Source organism: Schistocerca gregaria, chromosome 5 (genome assembly GCF_023897955.1).
Source record: "Schistocerca gregaria isolate iqSchGreg1 chromosome 5, iqSchGreg1.2, whole genome shotgun sequence".
Classification (NCBI taxonomy): Eukaryota; Metazoa; Arthropoda; class Insecta; order Orthoptera; family Acrididae; genus Schistocerca; species Schistocerca gregaria.
Window position 1 is genome coordinate 424353096 of NC_064924.1, and position 22432 is coordinate 424375527.

Sequence of the window (22432 nt, forward strand, 5' to 3'; positions counted from 1 at the left end):
CCTCACACACAAAGAAAGAAAATATGTTATGTGGACATGTGTCCTGTAACACTTTGTTACAGGAAATGGTCAAAATATCCTCCGTTAGCGAGGATACATGCTTCCACCCTCCGTCGCATGGAATCCCTGATGCGCTGATGCAACCCTGGAGAATGGCGTATTGTATCACAGCCGTCCACAATACGAGCACGAAGAGTCTCTAAATTTGGTACCGGGGTTGCGTAGACAAGAGCTTTCAAATGCCCCATAAATGAAAGTCAAGAGGGTTGAGGTCTGGAGAACGTGGAGGCCATGGAATTGGTCCGCCTCCACCAATCCATCGGTCACCGAATCTGTTCTTGAAAAGCGTACGAACACTTCGACTGAAATGTGCAGGAGCTCCATCGTGCATGAACCACATGTTGTAAAGGAACATGTTCTAGCAGCACAGGTAGAGTATCCCGTATGAAATCATGATAACGTGCTCCATTGAGCAGTACATACTGAAGGAACTAAAATGAGCTCTTAACATGGAAATTAAGCGTTTCCGGACACATGTCCACATAACATCTTTTCTTTATTTGTGTGTGAGGAATGTTTCCTGAAAGTTTGGCCGTACCTTTTTGTAACACCCTGTATAACAGTGCCATCTTATATATATAATGGTTTCGTAGGACATGATAGAGACGTGTGCTGGTAACATTAATGTAATTACCTTATTATATTATCGTCGTAACTAGTATGTAAATTTGTGTGACACCCTTTTTGGCAGGAGTGCAGACTGGTTTTAGGTGGGCAGGAGTGGGGAAATGCTATCGATCATTTCACAACTCTTTTCATTTACAGCGTCATGTTTATACAGTTTGTTACAGATACGTTATGAGTAAAAAAAGGATTTTATGTTAATATTCCGAGGCGTTTTTTTTTTGTCGACAAAATGTCCTTTACGGACATATTGGTGTCCGTCACACCACGTGGTCAACACACAAAGTATTTTGCAGATTCGTAAGCAAATGCTCTTCGTATACAAGGATTTTTACAATTCCTATTACAGACTTTTAGATGCTGTAGAGATGATTTTGTAGATAAAGTTTAGATAAGGGACCCATGTTAAGAAATGTACCGTTTACATGTAAAATAAGAGTGGTGACAGGATGACTTCAAATCTTCTGCGTCGCCATATGTACACAGTGAGGACAGTAAGTTCTGATCTATGTTTTAAACGTGCCCTTGGCATGGGCAATGTTTCGAGTAATCGTCGTCAGTTTTTCCTCTACGAGAGGAAGTACGTCTTCTTCAAAGTCGAGAGTGCGGCGCGACTGTAGAGCAGCAGCTAGCTTTGCAAATGTACCACTTTGTCGAAATTATTGGTGGGCGGACGTAAACGATGCGTGATGTCGTAATTAGAACAGGAACTATCGTAAGGGAGATTTAAAAGTGATCTGATCTTCAAATATATTTTATATCCGACAGTAAATTACGGAAATGGGTTCATTATGAAAACTTTATCCCCTAAGATGCCTGTAATAGGAACTGCGAAACACCACGCTGTAACTGAATGAGTCCCGGAGTACTTTCTTTCAGTCCCCACCACTATATTTGTGGCTGATCTTTTACATTAACATGTGTCAGAGAAATCAAATCTGCATGGGTATATTTGTAGGTGTCGACACCAGCGGCACCACACCACTGAAGACATGCAGCAAGTGAATTTCAAAACTGTGTTCACACTCAAGTAGCGTGCTTGTATAGAACCACATGGCTTGCAGACTCTACAGAGCAGGTGTATCTTTAGTTCAATGAGTCACTCACTGTACGTCCTGCAAATGTCAACTAACAGACTACTGTATCTGCGTGAGGAAACCGACTGAGGGGCACTAGTTTCTCACCAGTTGCTTTCCACGTAACCTCGCTTCAAGCGGCAATTCTCTCACTCACTTTCACGTGGGCGAGCACTTGCCGGGAGCGACCCGAATGGCGTATGGCTCTTCCTAGGAAATAGGGAAACAAGGCGGTTTTATTACAGCACTTCGAGCCCGCCCACATTGCAACTACTCAGCCTGTGTGCAAAATGAAATGTGTATGGTCAGGCTGCTATGTCAGTAGGCGAGGTACTATCGGTCATATTCGGCAACTTCCACCAAGCTATGGGAAGTTTATCCTGTCTCCGTCTGGCACAGGGTAGCCGAATGGTGAACAGTGCAGTGCTTAATCTGCTGACTTCTGCCCTGTACATGTTGTGCTGTTTGGCCAACCTTCATTACTTCGTAAAAAAGCTATCTTGGTCGTCAAGTATGAAAGTCAGATGTCTGCAGTCTGCTCACGGTAATGGATTTTGTAACCAACTGTTGCAATTTTTCAAACAAGTGCATATTAAACAAATACACGAAACTTCTCGTTGCTCCCAGGGCATAGTTCGTCGTAAAAGTTTACACGATGCAATTTGTTTGAACCGTCGTGTTTTTTAAGTGTACAATAGGAACAGCGTCTGAGAAGGAATTGGACTGTGCTCAGTTTGTTTCTGCTAATTAAGTAATAAAAACACTCCTTAGCATTGCCAGTTACATGAGGTTACTATTTGACAGAGACATTGAGATTAGACAGTTCAATCCTCGAATAAATGGAAGATACAAACTGTGATGGAAACTAGTTAAAGATTTGTAAAGCAGCACGATCAAGAACTTTTTAAGGGGGAGTGTGGAAAAGACACTGTATACAAAACACTCGTACTTAACATCTTTGATAATTTCTCAGACATATGGGATCTATAACAAATAGGACTAACGGGGGATACAACAATAGAACTGGCTTACCTAGTTTAGCCCGGGTGCAACTTGGCATTTCTTATTTTAACAAATTGCTGTGTAAAAGATGCTATAAATGAAAAATCTGCGGTCGGGGAAGGCCAAGTTGTGTACTGAATTTTAATGTGGCTGTAGAAAGAATATTGAACAATAATTCGCAGGTACAGAATACAGGTCATATTGAAACATTCACTTTTTCAAAGTTTTATTCGGATCTCGTGGCATGATTTTATGACTTTGATTCAATAATACCTTACAACAAAGGCTGTAATAAACGAAAAAGAGCAACCCAGTCCTTTACGCTTTATGAACTTCACCCAACCTGTTATTAAAGAATACTAGTAATGAAACAATCCATCATCGACACAGTGAAGGATAATTACAGGGTGGGACAAATAAAAGTGGCCCGAAGAACAGAGTTCCGGAGTAGAAAGCTACACAGCACAGGAAAGGAAACATACTACTAACCTGACTATAGCGTATGTTGAATGTGAACATCATTCGTCTCTTGGCAATTTTTGACCTTGGTCAGTTATTTTCTGAACGCGGATGGAAGCTGGACTGCTGGAATTTCTATCATCCGAACTGTTCTGCTGCAGTTCTTGAAGACTTTGAGGGCTGTTGCGATATACCTTAGACCTTAGGGCTGCCCACACAAAGTAATCGCGCACTAACAGATCAGGTGACCTGGGCGGCCAGTTAGACCCGCCACCAGACTGACCTCTGTTAACAACTCTGTCAAGGGTTCAGATTGTGTAAATGTGCTCCAAGGTTCGGCCGGCTGTATGGACAATTGCTCCATCTTGTTGGAAGAAACTGTAGGTCTTTTCCTCCTCGTTAATGCTGCCAAAAAGTCACTTTTATTTGCCTCACCTTAAACAAACGATGTGAGGTAATGGGGCAGGAGCCTTCCATGATGATGCTATTTCTGCTAGTGGTGCCTACCATAACAGCAGTATACTCAATATAAGTGCAAGCAACACTGATGGTTATGAACTCCCTCAAGGACGCCACGTGCCGTGATGCTCGCGTGGGTGGTTGCATGAGGCCAAAACCAAGGGATGAGTCGAGCAGAAATAGAAAGTAATAAATAAGTTGACAGATTGAGGATCTTTTGATGAAGAACAACCAGATGGTGAAGTCATAATTTATAAATCAATCTTATTTCGAAGTGTTCAAAACTTCAACGGAAAATTAAAGCATGAAAGAAATTTCACAGAAGAAATAAGCTTTATAATAATAATAATAATAATTTCTGACATACAGAGGAACCAAAATCTGGAATCAGATTTAGACTTCCTTAATTCTGAGTTAAGTTAATAATTTACTCAAGTTAGAAGTGAGCATTAACAGTGATTCAAGACTGAAAGGAGCGTCTTCTTGTTCGTGAGACGAGTACGAACACAGGAATAGGAGTACCAGTGTTTGGCAGTGGCCGGCCTTTAAAAGGTGTCGCCATCTTCATATCAGCCCATTCTCTGAGATCTTCGGGAAGTACCAGCAGCTGCCTCGTCTGCGACTGTGTCTTTGCTATAGTTTAGTGCAGTTCAGCTTAGAAATGTCTCTCAATCTCGATCTCCGTTTTGTCTGCTTGGCGATCGCGGGTATTTCGAGTTACAATAGCAGGACAGCAGCGCCATCCGAGCAGTAAGATTCGAAGAAATCTTCCTCACTTTTGTCACCTGTATCTGCTTCTCATCGTTCAGAATTTATTCTCTGATATGTTCTCTGCTGTTTGTGTGTACCTATAGTTAAATAATTGACTTCTATTTCTTTTTGTACTTGTATAATGGCAGTGAAGGCTTCCCACAGGCAAACAGCATCCTGTTATATTCCAATTTCACAATTATATGATTATCTGTTTTTATTTCTTCTATATCTTTTCTGACCCCTAATTATATCACTAGGGGTAAGATAGATGCTGCCTACAGGAAAATTAAAAAGACCTTTGGAGAAAAGAGAACCGCTTGTATGAATATCAAGAGCTCAGAGGGAAAACCAGTTCTAAGCAAAGAAGGGAAAGCAAAAAGGCGGCGAAATTACATAGAGGGTCTATACAAGGTCATTGTACTTGAGGGCTGTCTTATGGAAGTGGAAGAGGACGTAGGTGAAGATGAAATGGGAGATATGATACTGTGTGAAGGATTTGACAGAGTACTGGAAGACCTAAGTCGAAACAAGGCCGCGGGAGTAGACAACATTCCATTAGAACTCCTGAGAGCCTTCGGAAAGCCAGCCGTGACAAAACTCTACCATCTGGTGAGAAAGAGGTTTGAGACAGGAGAAATACCCTCAGATTTCAAGAAGAATATAATAATTCCATTCCCAAAGACCTAGGTGTTGACAGCTGTTAAAATTTCCGAACTAACAGTTTAGAAAGTCACGGCTGCAAAATACTGACACGAATTCTTTACAGGGGAATGGAAAAACTGGTAGAAGTCGACTTTGGGGAAGATCAGTTTGGATTCAGTAGAAATAGTGGAACACGTTTGGCAATACTGACCCTACGACTTGTCTTAGAAAACAGATTAAGGAATGGCAAAGCTACGATTATAGCATTTGTAGACTTCGAGAAAGCTTTTGACAATGTTGACTGGAATACTCTCTTTCAACTTCTAAAGGTGGCAGGGGTAAAATACAGGGAGCGAAAGGCTATTTACAATTTGTAGAGAAATCAGATGGCAGTTATAAGAGACGAGGGGCATGAAAGGGAAGCAGTGGTTGGAAAGGGAGTGAGACAGGGCTGTAGCCTATCCCCGATGTTATTCAATCTGTATATTGAGCAAGCAGTGAAGGAAACAAAAGAAAAATTCGGAGTAGGTATTAAAATCCATGGAGAATAGATAAAAACTTTGAGGTTTGCCGATGACATTGTAATTCTATCAGACACAGCAAAGGACCTGGAAGAGCAGTTGAACGGAATGGACCGTGTCTTGAAAGGAGACTATAAGATGAACATCTACAAAATAAAAACGAGGTTAATGGAATGTAGTCTAATTAAATCATATGATGCTGAGGGAACTAAATTAGGAAATGTGAACGTAAAGTAGCAGATGTATTTTGCTATATGGGAAGCAAAATAACTGATGATGGTCGAAGTAGGGTGGATATAAAATGTAGACTGGCAATGGCAAGGAAAGCGTTTCTGAAGAAGAGAAGTCTTTTCTCAAAATATTCGTTTGGAGTGTATCCATGTATGGATGTGAAACGTGGACGATAAATAATTTAGACAATAAGAGAATAGAAACTTTAGAAACGTGATACTACATAATAATGCTGAAGACGATAACTAATCAGGAGGTGCTGAATAGAATTGGGGACAAGGGGACTGGAAGAAGGGATCGGTTGGCAGGACATATTCTGAGGCATTAAGGAATCACCAATTTGGTATTGGAGGGTAGCGTGGAGGGTAAAAATCGTAGAAGGAGACCAAGAGTTGAATACACTAAACAGATTCAGAAGGATTTAGCGTGTAGTAGTTACTTGGAAATGAAGAAGCTTGCACAGGATAGAGTAGCATGGAGAGCTGCATCAATCCAGTCTCTGTACTGAAGACCACAACAACAGCAACATATATTTTTTATATTAGTCTTATAAATCGTACTAAGTTTCTCTTTTATCCACACAAATCAACGGTTCATGCAAGTAGGGACATAGTCCATGCCTTCCACAGTCATACTGGGTAGAACATAAATCTGAAATCCCGGTGGAGTATTAATATTTATCTCGTCTATAGACTGGAGCAATTTCTTTACATTTACGTCACTTGGAATTAGGAGAACAATGCCAGACAGTTTGGGTGTAATAGCGCACTGGTTCCTGGAGAGGATTCTGGTAGAGGTATCTTGGTCCTGGAGAGCATGCCAGTAGATGTACCTTGGTTTTGGAGAGCATGCGAGTAGAAGTACCTGATTCCTAGAGAACATTCTGATGGAGGCATCTGGTTCCTGTGGAGCATGTCGACAGATGTACATGTTTCCTGGAGAGCCTGCTCATAGAGGTACCTGGTTCCTGGAGAGGTACCCGGTTTATAGAGGGTACGTCAGTAGATTTACCTGATTCCTGGTGAGCATGCTCACAGAGGTACCTAGCATGCTGATAGAGGTACCTGAGAATTATCTGGTTCCAGAACAGTTGCAAGTGGAGGTAGATCTACCTGGTTCCTAGAGAGCATGCCAATAGAAGTACTTGGTTCCTGAAGAAGATGCTGATACAGGTATCTGGTTCCTGCAGAGCGTATCAGTAGGTGTATCTGATTTCTTGAGAGCATGTAGGCAGATGTACCTGGTTCTTGGAGAGCATGCTGATATAGATACCTGGTTCCTGGGGAGCATATCAGTAGATGTACGTGACTTCCAGAGAACATGTCGGTGGATGTACCTAGTTCCTGGAGAGCGTATCGATAAAGGTACCTGGTTCCTAGAGAGCATGCCGGTGGAGCCGATGCGAGTGAAGAAGTTGCGCAGGGGCGAGGGCGCGGCGTGCAGCAGCTCGTGCCGCGGCGACGGCTGCGGCGTCGACGACGCAGACAGAGACACCGCCACGTGGGCGGGTACTGGCGGAACGGCGGAAGGTACGTGGGCGGGGGAGGGGGTGGGTCCGGAGGCGGGCGGCAGCAGGGGGCGGCGCGGCGACACATCGGGGGCGGAGGCGCGGCCCAGGCGCCAGCCCGGCCTTCTGCGCACGCTGGGCTCACGGTCCGCGGAGGCGGGTGCGCCGCCGTCGCTCTGGCGCCGCATCGCCTCCAGCTTGCGGCCCATACGCCGCCCCCACGTCGACAGCACTGCAACAACACGGCGGCGCACAGGTAATGCGAGGTAGTGCCACGGAACAGCTCCCGGTCTCCCTGTACACAGACAGTGCCAGCAAAAACGGGAGACCATTCGCACTGCAAAATAAGTATATAGTTCTGACAATACCGGCGATAACCTTCTTCTTCTGTGTGGATGCACGCATATTCCCCGAACTCTTACGGGACTTGGTAAGTATGTCTTTCACGAGTAATGAGTGTGTTGGGATGGGACACTACAAATGTAGTGTGTGGACATATTAAGTGAGAATGTGAGTCTCGCGAGATACTCCCAACAGTCGCGCTACCCTCTGTGCTCTCGGTGGCTCAGATGGAAGCTGGCACGGTAGCTCAGTGTGTTCGGTCAGAGAGCTGATTGGCCTCTGTAATTAAAAAAAAAATACTGATTGGAAGGAGCAACAAACGAACTTGACCGGATGTCCGAAAAAAAAATGATGGATAGAGCGTCTTCAATGTAAGCAGGTAAGCAGGAGATCGCGGGTTCGAGTCCCGGTCGGGGCACACATTTTCACCTGTCCCCGTTGATATGTATCAACGCCCGTCAGCAGCTGTCAGTATTTGTATAATTCTAATTTAATTTCAGAATAGCTGTAGGAAGGAACATTCTTAGCGAGTATGTATTTATTTTAGTATGGGAAAAAAATGTTTTATTCAACAACAGCTAAAGTAAATTGCAAGTTTAGGCGTAACTCATTAGTTTAGTTTGAAACATGCCATGCTCCAGGATCTAAATTTGTCAAGAAAAGTTTGATAGTTACCTGCTTAGCATTTTTAAATATCTTTGGTGTTTAATCCGTAAGCACATTTCATTGTTGTCTGCATATCACGTATTTTTATGTTATTAATACGAATGTAGATGTAATCTCTGCTATTGAACGATGTGAAATAAAAAGAAAACCGTGTGATCAAATCCATGGTATCTAAAGAGTATGAAATGAAGCTAGACAAGGGAAAACAACGAATCTGATCTGCCCTATCAAACTGACCTGTGCTAATGAGCGATATTCATGCCTGTGTACCGTTTCTTAACTGGCGAGAACGTCGACTAAGCGGTTCGGTCGAACTCGCTGGGACCGTCATTCGCTAGAGTGAGTTGTGACGCTGTCACCTGTGATGGGCTAGGCGTGGTATGTTGCCACATTACTCTATGCCAGGCCTGTTCAGGAGACGTCTTGGCGACAACGTGCGCTCACGCTTCTTCACCGCCTGAGCAGTGAGCGCTTGCGGTCAACTGTTGCTGTCAGTTGTCATTAAGTAGCGAAGGGGAAGCACAAACTGTGAACTGTCATCTGAGGAATGACAACACGTTAACTTCGACGTAGTTTCAAATGCAAGCGGATGTACTTAATGGCGCAATGCTTAAAGTGGAGAGTAGCTCTTTTAATGGCCGGGTTAGGAACTTCAAAACGGTCAGACACAGAATCACCAGAATGAGATTTTCACTGTGCTGCGGAGTATGCGCTGTTATGAAACAGCGTAAACTCCATTGCAGAGTGAAAATCTCATTCAGGAACCCCCAGGCTGTGGCTAAGCCATGTCTCCGCATTACTATTTCTTCCAGGAGTACAAGTTCTGCAAGGTTCGCAGAAGAGCTTCTGTGAAGTTTGGAAGGTAGGAGACGAGGCACTGGCATAATTGAAGCTGTGAGGACGGGTGGTGAATAGTGCTTGGGTAGCTCAGTCGGCAGGGCACTTGCCCGCGAAAGGCAAAGGTCCCCAGTTCGAGTCCCTGTCCGGCATACAGTTTCACACCAGTACCAATTTATAACACGTCAGTCTAGGATACCTAGCTACAATTAGTATCTATAGACCAGCAGCTAAGTGATAAGTTTCATAATTAAATAAATCTTGTAGACTCGTGCAAATATTTTCTTCGACATAAAGTTACACAGCTTCACAAGTTTGCAGCTATGCTGATGAGCCTTTGAGAAAAGTATGGGAGACTAACAACAATGCGAGCGATCTGACAATGCTATCTTGTTATTTTTGTATAGCCCGGGGTATTCATCCCCTCCAATCCTAGTTTCAGCTCCCTTCAGCCATCACGTGATTTTTGAGAGCGTCATCACTGAAGATGTATTTTTGTTCTATGTTATGAAAATGTAACAGCAGAATTTAGGGCTAAGTTATGCCATCAGTTTTGTGTTAAACTTTGGGAATACCTCTATGTGACCTTTGGAAAGTTGAAACAGGCCCATGGGAAACATTCCTTGTCAAGGGCACAAATTTTTCGCTGGCACAAATCATTTTTGAAAGGGCGACAACAAGTTGAAGGTGAACCTCGCTCAGGTAGATCTTCAACTTCAAAAACCAACGAGAAGGTCTAAATTGTGCGTATTTCTCTGTGACTGTTCCCCCAGTACAAACAGTCAACCAGAGTTCTAGAAAGACGTCCTTGAAAGGGTCAGGAAAAGGGTAAACCGAGTGAGACTGGAAATTGCAGACAAGTTGATGCTGCATCACCACAAAGTCCCCTGTCACACGACCACTTCCAACAAGGTATTTTTTTACCTCAAAAGCCATTCTTGTTGTTCCACAGCTCTCCTGTTCACCTGATTTGACTCCTTGTGGTATTTTCCTTTTTCCGAAATTGTAAGATGTCCTAAATGGATGTCATTTTGTTACTCTGGAGTACACTCAAGAAAAAAGTGACGGACATGTTAAAGGCCCTACCAGTTGAAGCCTTTCAGCGCTGCCACCAAGGCTGGGAACAACGACTCCTCCGGTGAATAGCTGCTGAAGGGAATTGCTTTGGAGAAACAACTTTAAAAAAAAGTTAAAGCTTATCAGATAAAAAAATCAGCCTCACTGCTTTACTCATACACCTCATACGTCGATGCTTGGACTCGCATGTTTGTGCGAGCAACTTCCTTTCTCAGTGAATTTTATTTTAATCATCTGGGCTGATTAAAACGTAAAAAAAAAACTAACCTTTCGGCCCCTGTGGACCTATTACATGTTGCTTTGGTTATTACAATCACATTTTTCTTTTTTCTCGTAGGGGAAGAGACTGCAATGGAACTGATATAATTGTAACGTAAATGCCTTGGATATGGGCGATACAATTTTCGCAAGTGAATGAATGGTAGATGAACCAAGAGTATCCTCCGCTGCTGGATGCCAAGAGATAAGAACTGAACTAGAAGACGGCAGTATGGAAGACGCGTAGACGATATTAAAAATCATTTTGGAACAACATGTAGATGTATTGCCGTCAAATATACTGCACGTAAACAGTTCTTCATGTTGCTGAGGAAGCCATACAGTATTTTTTATAGGAAGACTCCACCATTTGTCTGTTTTATTGATTATTCAAGTACAAGCTCAAGTTTCGGCCTTTTATATCTTTAACAGATATTGCAGAACACCTAACATGGTGTCAAACTCAAAGTTGGCCATGGATTAAGAAAAATGCTGGTTCCACACGAAATGTCAGACGTAAAGTACCAGATCAAAAGTCTTTGCGCGAATGTCAAGAATTTAATTTCAAATCTCATGAAGTGAGGGTATGTTATACTTTTGATGGAGATCCACCAGTCGGATGGGGACGTTAGGTTCAGTGACCCCTTGGTGCTGTTCGAGAGGAGAAGGTTACGTCCTGATACCGTGTTCCACCCTCACTATTGACTCCATTCATAATAACAGCAGTCCAACACTACACGTTACAATCACGCATAACAGCCATCCGCAAGACACAGATACAGTCTTGACAGTTCGCAACAGGCCGTAGCAAAGCAGCGACAAACAATATCGATTACGACCTTGTCTAGAACGGCGATGCAGGAGTCCTACATCGGCTCCACTGCGCTCTGCCCCCATAGTGCCGGACTACGTTGAATTTGGCTCCACTAACACGAGTGGCTGATTTGTCAAAGGTACACTCTCTATTACTTCCGCTACCGGCAACCACTATAGGGTCATTACGAGTTGATTATCTGTCTGATGTCTGTAACATAGGATCTTTTATACAGCACGCTCTTTGCTTTCCCTATTTAGAGAGGAGATGGCAAGGAAAATAAAAGTTCTGTAAATGTGGACTCTAACATGCGTGAGTTATGAGCACTTATTCATCTTTGTTACTGTGAAGAACACCTTTTCTACTGAGCAAGTGCTCTTACCTCTTAATATATGTGTTGTAGAACCCGTGTTCAAGTGGCTCTGAGCACTATGGAACTTAACATCTAAGGTCATCAGTCCCCCGGAACTTAGAACTACTTAAACCTAACTAACATAAGGACATCACACACATCCATGCCCGACGCAGGATTTGAACCTGCGACCAAAGCGGTCACGCGGTTCCAAACTGAAGCGCCTAGAACCGCTCGGTCAGAGCGGCCGGCAGAACCCGTATTTAGTGGACATGTTTTATTCTATACTACCTTCTCCCAAAGTGTGCAAAGCAAAGAGCATGCAGTAGAGGAGGGTATTAGAACGACATTTGCTTACAAGTTTCGATTCGGTTGTTTCCGGACCAGGGCGTTCGTTATCTCATGTTGATACAGCGCCCTTTTCCATCATCCCTGAAAATTTGTTCCATTATCACAGAATCATCATGTACATATTTTCATGAAATGTACTCGCGGTTACGAATATGGATTACATCAGCTGTATAATGAAAAGACGACAACGAAAATTTGTGCCTGGCAAGGACTTGAATCTAGATTTTCCGCTTACTGCGAGCGGTCGCCTTTCCATGAGGCTAACTGAGCACGCCTCACCGTCAAACTTCCTTTGGTCACCCAGTCACGTATGTTTGGGTCTGGCCGTAAGGGGTGCTCGGATAGGTTAGTGGCAAGGCGACCGCTCTTGATAGTCGGGAAATCCGGGTTCGAGTCCCGGTCTGGCGCAAATTTTCATTGTCGTCACTCCATCATACAGCTGATGGTAGCCCTTTTTCGCAAATACGAATACAGATAACGGCTTTAATTGCTGTGCCCTTCCCACATTGCGTCGTACTTCTGAACAACAATCCTCTTTTCCGTCCGAACAGGTCTCGAGAGGCCCAACGGTATCGATCGGCCGCCGTGTCATCTCACGTCATAGACGACACTGGATGCTGACACGGAGGGGCATGTGGTCAGCACACCGCTCTTCCGGCCGTTGTCAGTTTTCGTAGGTGGGGCTGTTACTTTTCAGTGAAGTAGCTCCTCAATTGGCTTCACAAGGGCTGAGTGCATTACATTTGCCAACAGCGCTCGGCAAACCGGGCGTTCACCCATCCATTTATTAGCCAAGCCCAACAGCGATTAACTTCGGTGATCTAACTGGAACCGGGGTTACCACTGCGGCAAGGCCGTTGGCTATGAACAAAACAGGCACTGCAATATCGTACTCTACATATATCTTCCTCCCCCCTACATCTTGCGAAAAGACCATGAAGATGAATTCCATGGCCAACCTTAAGGGAATGATTTAAGGAGCTGACTCGCCGCGACGAGGCGAGGAGCTGCCTGGGAGGGCCAACAACCGTCGCGCTGAGCGCCCAGCAGGTGTCTTAGGCTGTGGCCCGTCTCCGCCAGCCACCGGCGTGACTGTGCGTTCCCGCTAATGCGGCGGCCGCGCCGGCCTCTCATCTCATCTGCCGGCGGCACTTAGCGGCCCTCCAGCGCCAGCCCGCGGGTGTGTCCGTCTGCAAATGGACCGCGGCGCTTCCTAATGGCAGGCCGGCGAAACGCAAGCACGGCCGCGACGAACCGCGTCTCCCGGCCTTCAACAGGCGCGGCAGGCAGTTCCTCTTCCCCGGTCCTTCATTAACCGGCCTGAATTGGTTTCTTCCTCCGTCATCAGTTCTGTGCCTGCCACCACAAATGGCAGCGGAAGTCTATGAAACCCGGGGGAGTGCTTGTTACGGGGCAGCTACAATGAGCAGCCCGTCATCAAAAGTATTCGGACTACCCTATGTAGGAGGGGCAATTTTGGTTGAAAAAATGCAGAATCTGTCGTAGACATTGTGGCATATTCCCATTTCAGTCCCTATAATTTCATGACGTTCCGATAAGTGGTGTCTCTATACTTAGCCTTTGCAAGCCACCGGACGGTGTGTGGCAGAGGGTACCTTGAGTACCTCTATCGGTTCTCCCTTCTCTTCCAGTCTCGTATTGTTCGTGGAAAGAAGGATTGTCGGTATGTCTCCGTGTGGGCTCCAATCTCTCTGATTTTATCCTCATGGTCTCTTCAGTACAATTTTCCATTGTTACAACCTCTCGATATATCACAGCGTCATCCGCAAAAAGCCTCAGTGAACTTCCGACGTCATCCACAAGGTGATTTATGTATACTGTGAATAGAAACGGTCCTACGACACTCACCTGCGGCACACCTGAAATCACTCTTACTTCGGAAGACTTCTCTCCATTGAGAATGACATGCTGCGTTCTGTTATCTAGGAACTCTTCAATCCAATCACACAATTGGTCTGATAGTCCATATGCTCTTACTTTGTTCATTAAACGACTGTGGGGAACTGTATCGAACGCCTTGCGGAAGTCAAGAAACACGGCATCTACCTGGAACCCGTGTCTGGGGTCCTCTGAGTCTCGTGGACGAATAGCGAAAGCTGGGTTTCACACGACGGTCTTTTTCGAAACCCATGCTGATTCCTACAGAGTAGATTTCTAGTTTCCAGAAAAGTCATTATACTCGAACGTAATACGTGTTCCAAAATTCTACAATTTATCGACGTTAGAGATATAGGTCTATAGTTCTGCACATCTGTTCGACGTCCCTTCTTGAAAACGGGGATTACCTGTGGCCTTTTCCAATCCTTTGGAACGCTACGCTCTTCTAGAGACCTACGGTACACCGCTGCAAGAAGGGGGGCAAGTTCCTTCGCGTACTCTGAGTAAAATCGAACTGGTATCCCATCAGGTCCATCGGCCTTTCCTCTTTTGAGCGATTTTAATTGTTTCTCTATCCCTCTGTCGTCTATTTCGATATCTACCATTTTTTCATCTGTGCGACAATCTAGAGAAGGAACTACAGTGCAGTCTTACTCTGTGAAACAGCTTTGGAAAAAGACATTTACTATTTAGGCCTTTAGTCTGTCAAACTCTGTTTCAGTACCATTTTGGTCATAGAGTGTCTGGACATTTTGTTTTCATCCACCTACCTCTTTGACATAAGACCAAAATTTCTTAGGATTTTCTGCCAAGTCAGCACATAGAACTTTACTTTCGAATTCATTGAACGCCTCTCGCATGACCCTCCTCACATTACATTTCGCATAAGTAAAGGAGGTGCAATACAAGAAGAGAACTGTCATAGAGAATCGCACATATTCATAGGCGCTTGCAGAATCTCTAAGGAGGCTTCTGTCATCATCGTAACAAGGTCGCCCAAACGTGTGCGACCTCCCTGCTTACTGGTCGGCAGCACATAGCTGTGACTCGTGCAGTGTTGGAACGTGTGGACACTCTCATTCGAGGTGATTGACGGATCACTATCAAACACCTCACTGTTCAACTGGGCGCCTCTGGTGGTAGTGCCGACACACTCGTCCACCAGTTGGACTACTCAAAAGTGTGTGCCAGCTGTGGTCCTCGCCACCTAACAGAAGAGCAAGGTGTCTGTGCGGAATTGCTTGCGCCTTACGGGACTAATAGTAACAATTTTTTGTCGAACTTCTTCACAGGTGATGAAACATGGGCTCATCATTTCGAACCAGAAACGGCAATCCATAGAGTGGCACCGCACCAGGTCCCCTCCAAAGAAAAAGTTCGAAACAGCACCCTATACTGGTAAAGTCATGGCAACCGTGTTGTGGGACTCTGAAGGGGTTATTCTGTTTGATGTTCTCCCTCATGGTGCAACGATAAACTCTGAAGTGTAATGTGCTACCTTCAGGAAGCTAAAGAAACGACTTCAGCGTGTTGATCGCCACAAAATTGTAAACGAACTTTTCCTTCTACATAACGACCCAAGGCCTCACACGCCTGGGCATCCGAGAGGAGATCACAAAAGTAAATTGGACTGCTCTTCCCCGTCCATCCTACATACCGGAACTCTCGCTTTCCGACTTCCCTCTGTTTATCCCAGTGAAGGATGCATCGCGGGAAGCACTACGTGGATGATGGAGAGGATATTTGTGCATCAAGACGTTGGCTTCGACGTCGACTGGTAGAATGATACCATGTGGGAATACAGGTCTCGCCAGTAAGGTGGCTAAGGTCACCACTCTGAATGGAGATTATGTTGAAAAATCGGGTTTCGTAGCCAAAAGAATGGAGAATAATACGATGTAATGGAATCCTGAATAAAGTTAATCTACAACCTGAAGGAAAGTATTACTTATTGAATACCCCTCGTAGTGCGGTTTGTCCACTAGATGTCACGATGAGCTAACCCACACATGTAAGAGGAGATGAGGAGTATTGTGCTGTTAGTAGAGAAGCAGTAACAGCAAAGTGGGTCGTCAGGAGAGATCAGTAACTCTGAACGTGGTCTAGTCACTGGATCCATCAGGGAAATTTTGCCGGCCGGAGTGGCCGAGCGGTTCTAGGCGTTTCAGTCTGTAACCGCGCGACCGCTACAGTCGCAGATTCCAATCCTGCCTCTGGCATGGATGTGTGTGATGTCCTTAGATTAGTTAGTTTTAAGTAGGTCTAAGTTCTAGGGGACTGATGACCTCCGATCTTAAATCCCATAGTGCTAAGAGCCATTTGAACCATTTTTGAAGGGAAATTTTAATCCTCTTAAAGCTGCCCAAATCGACTTTTGGTGCTGTGATTGTGAAGTGGAAACGCGGTGGAACAACCACAGCAATACCATGACCACGCAGACCTCGTGCACTGACCGAGAGTATCGAGTATTGTGGAGGATAGCTATAAAAAATCGCGTAGAATCAGCGGACGAAGTCACTCGGATGTTTCAGAGCGCTACCAGCAGTCCAGGTAGCACAATGGGTGCGCGTAGGGGGTTAAAAAGAATGGGACACAATGGTCGAGTAGATTCTCGTGAGGCGCTCGTTTCTGTAGCCAATGCTGAGCGAAGCTTGAGGTGGTGTCAATAGCGACGGCAATGGAAAATGGGTGACTGGATGTGCTGGAGTTGGCGTGCTGAATCAAGCTATATGCTATGGAAATCAGACGGAAAGGTACGAATTCCGCGAATGCCTGGAGAACATCATGCACAGTGGAGTACAGATGACGTGGCGATAGGATGCAAAAGTGTTTAATTGAGACAACGCGTTATCATGCGCTCATATGTAGAGAGGCAATATAAATTCACAAACCCCGCAACAATTTGAACGGAAGTGAATGAGGAATTGAATATGTTTTCTTACCCTAGCCAGAGGGCGCTGTGGCGTTGCTGTAGTCGGCTACCTGCCGTGTTTGCGGGAGAGCGTCGGTCTGGAGGAGGAACTCTGATTGCGGACGTATGGGAGCTTATAGGAAGCCGCGCCGTTCTGTTGATGGTTTGGCGTGACTCGTGACAGGTGCGATGCATCGTTACAGCCGTGATAGCAGCCAATGTTACGGTCTTGGTCGCAGGTGGATCCAAGGGGATGAGGCCTGGTTGTCCATTGAAAGTTCTATCCTACGGATGTCATCGAACTTAAAGTAAGACGTTTTCACTATTATTTGCGTCATTTCCAAGCAAGTGGGGATTCCGACGTCTGCAGTAATTCGGCGAAGATTATTTGTTTCGTCGGAGTGTAAATGACTGAACGAGGAACAGTTTATTTACTGCTCACCTTATGCTCGTGTTCTGAGTGTGCTGCTTGCGAGTGTAAACTTGACTCTCTCCTTTGTCTGGTGATTTTAAGCGCATCGTCAAATACTGAATCAAAGTAGTGACTTACAATTAAGCAGCTGAATTCTTTCTTTCCTCGTCACGACGGGTTTTAAATCGCAAAGTAGAATTGTAGACCTTAACTTGCTACGTTTTTTGCGAGTCATGAGTAACAGAGCCTAACCTGTTAACTGATTAAGGCTTGCTGCAGACAAAGGTATTTAAGTATGTTGTTTTAAAATATTATCTCAAATGTGTCAATGGTTTATGTTTCTCTAGTTGAGTCTGGTGTATGAACGGAAGTTTTGCCACGCCTGCCGTGTAGGGGAATCCTGCAAGTTTTAATTGTTTTGGAAACTAACTGGGAGAGAAACTTGCATGCTTTTGTCCTGCCTTGGGTTAAGGCTATATTCGCGCTCTGGCATTTGTACTGCAAGCTGCAATATGAGCCTTTGTTTCATGGTTGTTTTGTTCTCAAACTAGGTGTTTGGACTAAACATGCTTTGGGCAGGGCGTTTCGCCCCTCAGCATACTTGGGTTTCAGCTGAGTGTTCAGTCTATTGACTGTCCGTCGTACGCCACATCGGTAACGGTCAACCTGTCGTCAGTTGATTACAATGTTGTAGTTAGTTGTAAATTAGTACTGGTTCCATTACCTTCTGACCAGGGTTCTTGCTCGACGCTTGTCTTTAAATACGTCGCTAACCTGGTTTGAGTATATAGTGGCGAGCTTAAATTAATCGCTGCTCAATAGCCGAACACAGTTTGTCAGCCGTCAGAAGCCGTGTATGTGGTATTTGTTCCTTTATTCTAGTGCAGGGGTTCCCAACAAAATTTTCTCGAAGACCCCCTCAACGAGCATGATTGGTACCTTGTCATCAAGTACCTAAAAAAGCCAAATTAAGAGTCTTTTTATACGTTTTCTATTCTTGGGACTTAGAAAAAACATTGACACATTCATTATTGAAAAATATTGAGTTTAAAACTCCTCATGCAGGAAGCGGCCAAAACAGAAAATCTGATATCGTACGAGAGAGAGAGAGAGAGAGAGAGAGAGAGAGAGAGAGAGAGAGAGAGAGAGCTGTATTTAATGTCATATTGTAAATAAAAGAACTTATTGGAGGTTAACTGTCGCCATAAGGTGTTATGGACGGTGCACTTTCCTGTTCTTCACCTTAATGTTCAAGTCAATGTATAAACTTGCTAATTATTTCCCCTTTAAATGGAGTTGAAGAAGCTTGCACAGGATAGAGTAGCATGGAGAGCTGCATCAAACCAGTTTCAGGACTGAAGACCACAACAACAACATAAATGGAGTGTGCCTGCCTTGATGTTATAAGTGACTGTTTCATGATTAGTTCTTAAAGGCGCCTACGCTCGTATTTATATTTATGGGAGAACTTAAATTGTGTTCGCCTGCTGAACTGTAACTAAAGTGCAGAAAATTGAATAGGTGTTTATTATTGTTCTAGTGCTATTATCTGTTTCTTGGTCTGTTATCAAATGTTACAATAAATGAAAAATGCAGTGAAACGATGTGCTACTTCAATTGTTCCCGTGATTTCCTATCTCCACATATATTTAATTGTTTGATGTAAGACTGATTAAGCCTTTGTTGAAATATCGGAGTGAGGTGCGCGTGTCTCACTCGTATTGTTTACTCCAGACCCCATACGCGGAACTCGGCGGTAAAAGTAACGCCCAGTGCGTGTGTCACTGGATGGAGGCGGCAGGTGGCTTTTGGGGCAGGTGATAGCGCGACTCGCTGACGCATGCGGGCGACGCTGCAGCAACCATCCTGGTAAACTACTCTATCCCTGCTCCTATCGCCGTAGGGTAACGGGAGTTTTCAGGCAATTTGAGATGTTTGCTGGAGATAACACGCAGGCGTTCTCGGCGGTTACTCGTCGACAGATGTGAACGAAATCACACCGACTAGTACCATATTCTGGGGAGCGATGACCTACAAATCGGTTGGTGTAACTGGGCTGAAACCTGATGAGCACCAGGGAGCTTGCTGGAGGGCTCTGCCCATAATGCTCCAAACGTTCTCGACTGTGGAGAGATGAGGCGACCTTGCTGGCAAAGGTAGGGTTTACAGGGCACGAAGGCAAACAGCGAAACTCTCGCCGTGTGCAGAAATGTGAGCCCAGGATGGTTTGCCCTTAAGTGCCAAAAAACGGGGAGTAGAATATCGTCGACGTACCGCCATGCTGTAAGGGTGCTATGGATGACAACCAAAGGCCTTCTGCTTTGAAATGAAGTGGTACCTTACACCATCACTCCTGGTGAAGCGACAGTCAGGTTGACAGCCCACTGCTGTCTGGGGCATCTCCAGACGTGTCTTCACTGCTCTTCGCGGCTCAGTTCGGAACGGGTCTCATCACTGAAGAGGAATCTACTCCAGTAAATGTGATTCCTGACCGAATGTGCCAGACACCACTGCAAACTGCCTATTGGTGTACAGAGGTCAGTCGTCAGGTCAGGCGCTAGAGACGCCGTGAGCTCAACTCCCTTTCTGTGACCAGCCTATTAATAGTCCTCGTGTTGCTGGAACACCAATTGCACTTCGAATCGATGAAAATGATGAATCCAGTGAAATATAAACGTAGACTTCCGCGGCCATTGTCACATAGTTTTCCTTATTTGTTTTCACTGGTGTAAACCCGACGTTTTGATTGGTGTTTGCAGTACTGCTTGTGATTGGCGGAAATCGGTGAATGGAAAACCAGTCGGCAGCTGTGACGTGCCGTTGTTTTTCAGCTTTCTAGCGCCAGACGAGGCGTGCCAGTACTCACAAACACAGACAATTTTATTCAGTGAATCCGGTGTTGTGGCTGCCTCTCTGACGATTGTTATGTCTGCACGTTCTTTCGTCTCTCTAGAACGACAGCTTCCTTTTTGATGCTGTATTCGGCCATGGTTCACCCGTTCCCGCCGAAATGGCTCCTATTCAAATTTCGAACGATTCGCTGATTACTCATGCTGGCTTCTATGAGCCCAACTACAAGTCCTCTCTCAAATGCTGACATATGTATAGTCTGCGAGGCACCGTTACTGTCCAACTTAGAACATGGAATGAAATTCGCCAACACTTCATACACTGGTATCGGCATATCACCTGGTTACTATTCCCGCCAGCTGCGCAGTGAAATTGTGCTACAGCGTCAGACGTTCATCCAATCGTCTGCCAAAATTAACAGTTTTGCACTTTCTGTCGATAGCTGTATTGATTTCAATTTGTGAACTATTTGCGTAACTGATTCGTGGTGCGTTGTTTTCTTTTCTCTGTTCGAGTGTATTTCTCTCACAGACCGTTGTTTTAATTACATTACTGGCCATTAAAATTGCTACACCAAAAAGAAATGAAGATGATCAACGGGTATTCATTAGACAAATATATTATACTGGAACTGACATGTGATTACATTTACACGCAATTGAGGTGCATAGATCCTGAGAAATCAGTACCCAGAACAGCAACCTCTGGCCGTAATAACTGTCTTGATACGCCTGCGGATTGAGTCAAACAGAGCTTGGATGGCGTGTACAGGCACAGGTGCCCATTCAGCTTCAACACGATACCACAGTTCATCAAGAGTAGTAACTAGCGTATTGTGACGAGTCAGTTGCTCGGCCACCATTGATCAGACGTTTTCAATTGGTGAGAGATCTGGATAATGTGCTGGCCGGGGCATCAGTCGAACATTTTCTGTATCCAGAAAGGCCCGTACAGGACCTATAACATGCGGTCCTGCATTATCCTGCTAAAATGTAGGGTTTGGAAGTACTCAAATGAAGGGTAGAGCACGGGCCGTGACACATCTGAAATCTAACGTCCACTGTTCAAAGTGTCGTCAATGCGAACAAGAGCTGACCTAGACGTCTAACCAATGGCACCCCATACCATCACGCCGGGTGATACGCCAGTGTGGCGATGACGAATACACGCTTCCAATGTGCGTTCACCGCGGTGTCGCCAAACACGGATGCGACCATCATGATGCTGTAACTCCTGTCTGTGATGCAGCGTCAAGGGTAACCGCAGGCATGGTCTTCGAGCTGATAGTCCATGCTGCTGCAAACGCCGTCGAACTGTTCGTGCAGATGGTTGTTGTCTTGCAAACGTCCCCATCTATTGACTCAGGGATTGAGACGTGTCTGCACGATCCGTTACAGCCATGCTGATAAGATGCCTGTCATCTCGACTGCTAGTGATACGAGGCCGTTGGGATCCAGCACGGAATTCCGTATTACCCTTCTGAACCCACCGATTCCATATTCTGCTAACAATCTTTGGATCTCGACCAACGCGAGCTGCAATGTCGCGGATCGATAAACCGCAATCGCGTCATGCTACAATCCGACCTTTGTCAAAGTCGGAAACGCGATGGTGCGCATTTTACCACGTTACACGAGGAACCACAACAGCTTTTCACCAGGCAACGCCGGTCAACTACTGTTTATGTATGAGAAATCGGTTGAAAACTTTCCTCATGTCAGCACGTTGTAGGTGTCGCCACCTGGTGTCAACGCTGTGAAAAACTAATCATTTGCATATCACAGCATCTGCTTCCTGTCGGTTAAATTTCTCGTCTGTTGCACGTCATCTTCGTGGTGTAGCAATTTTAATGGCCAGTAGTGTATTATCTTCTATTTATCACTGGGTCAGATACTGAACTCGGGAGGTAGACAGTCACGAGCGGCAGTACGAAGGACGCAGCAGATTGGGTAGACAGTGAGTGCACCTGGAGACGAGGAGTGCCCCGGCACGCCCAGCAAGTGGCAGCGCTGCTGAAACCGCGTCTGCTTTCCCTCTCCGCGTCGCGACATCTGCTCTTTCTCTCTTCGCTCGTCTCCGCGAGCCGCAAAACGCCGTGACTACGGGCTGTCTGCGGCCTAATTAATTCCGCGCGGTGACGCGGGCTTTCGTCAGGCGAAAGACGACGCTCTGCGACACGTCGGCCGCCGCAGAGCAAATTACTGATGCAAGGCGCTGCCGGCGTTTACACTCTGTCAGGCTGTTTGTCCGTGGCTGAGTGGCGCACTCTAAAATGCACGTAGGAGGCGCGAAATTAACTTGCTTCACAGTTCACAGTTTCGAACTTTTC

At 45.3% G+C, this 22432-nt stretch overlaps 1 protein-coding gene across 1 annotated transcript in view; it reads right to left on the reverse strand.

Moving 5' to 3' along the window:
- LOC126273369 (BRD4-interacting chromatin-remodeling complex-associated protein-like) overlaps positions 1–22432 on the reverse strand; it is a 424917-nt gene that overhangs the window by 144854 nt on the left and 257631 nt on the right. The window contains exon 3 of the mRNA XM_049976919.1: positions 7196–7566. Coding sequence (XP_049832876.1) covers positions 7196–7566 — 371 coding nt within the window. The remainder of the gene's footprint in view (positions 1–7195; positions 7567–22432) is intronic.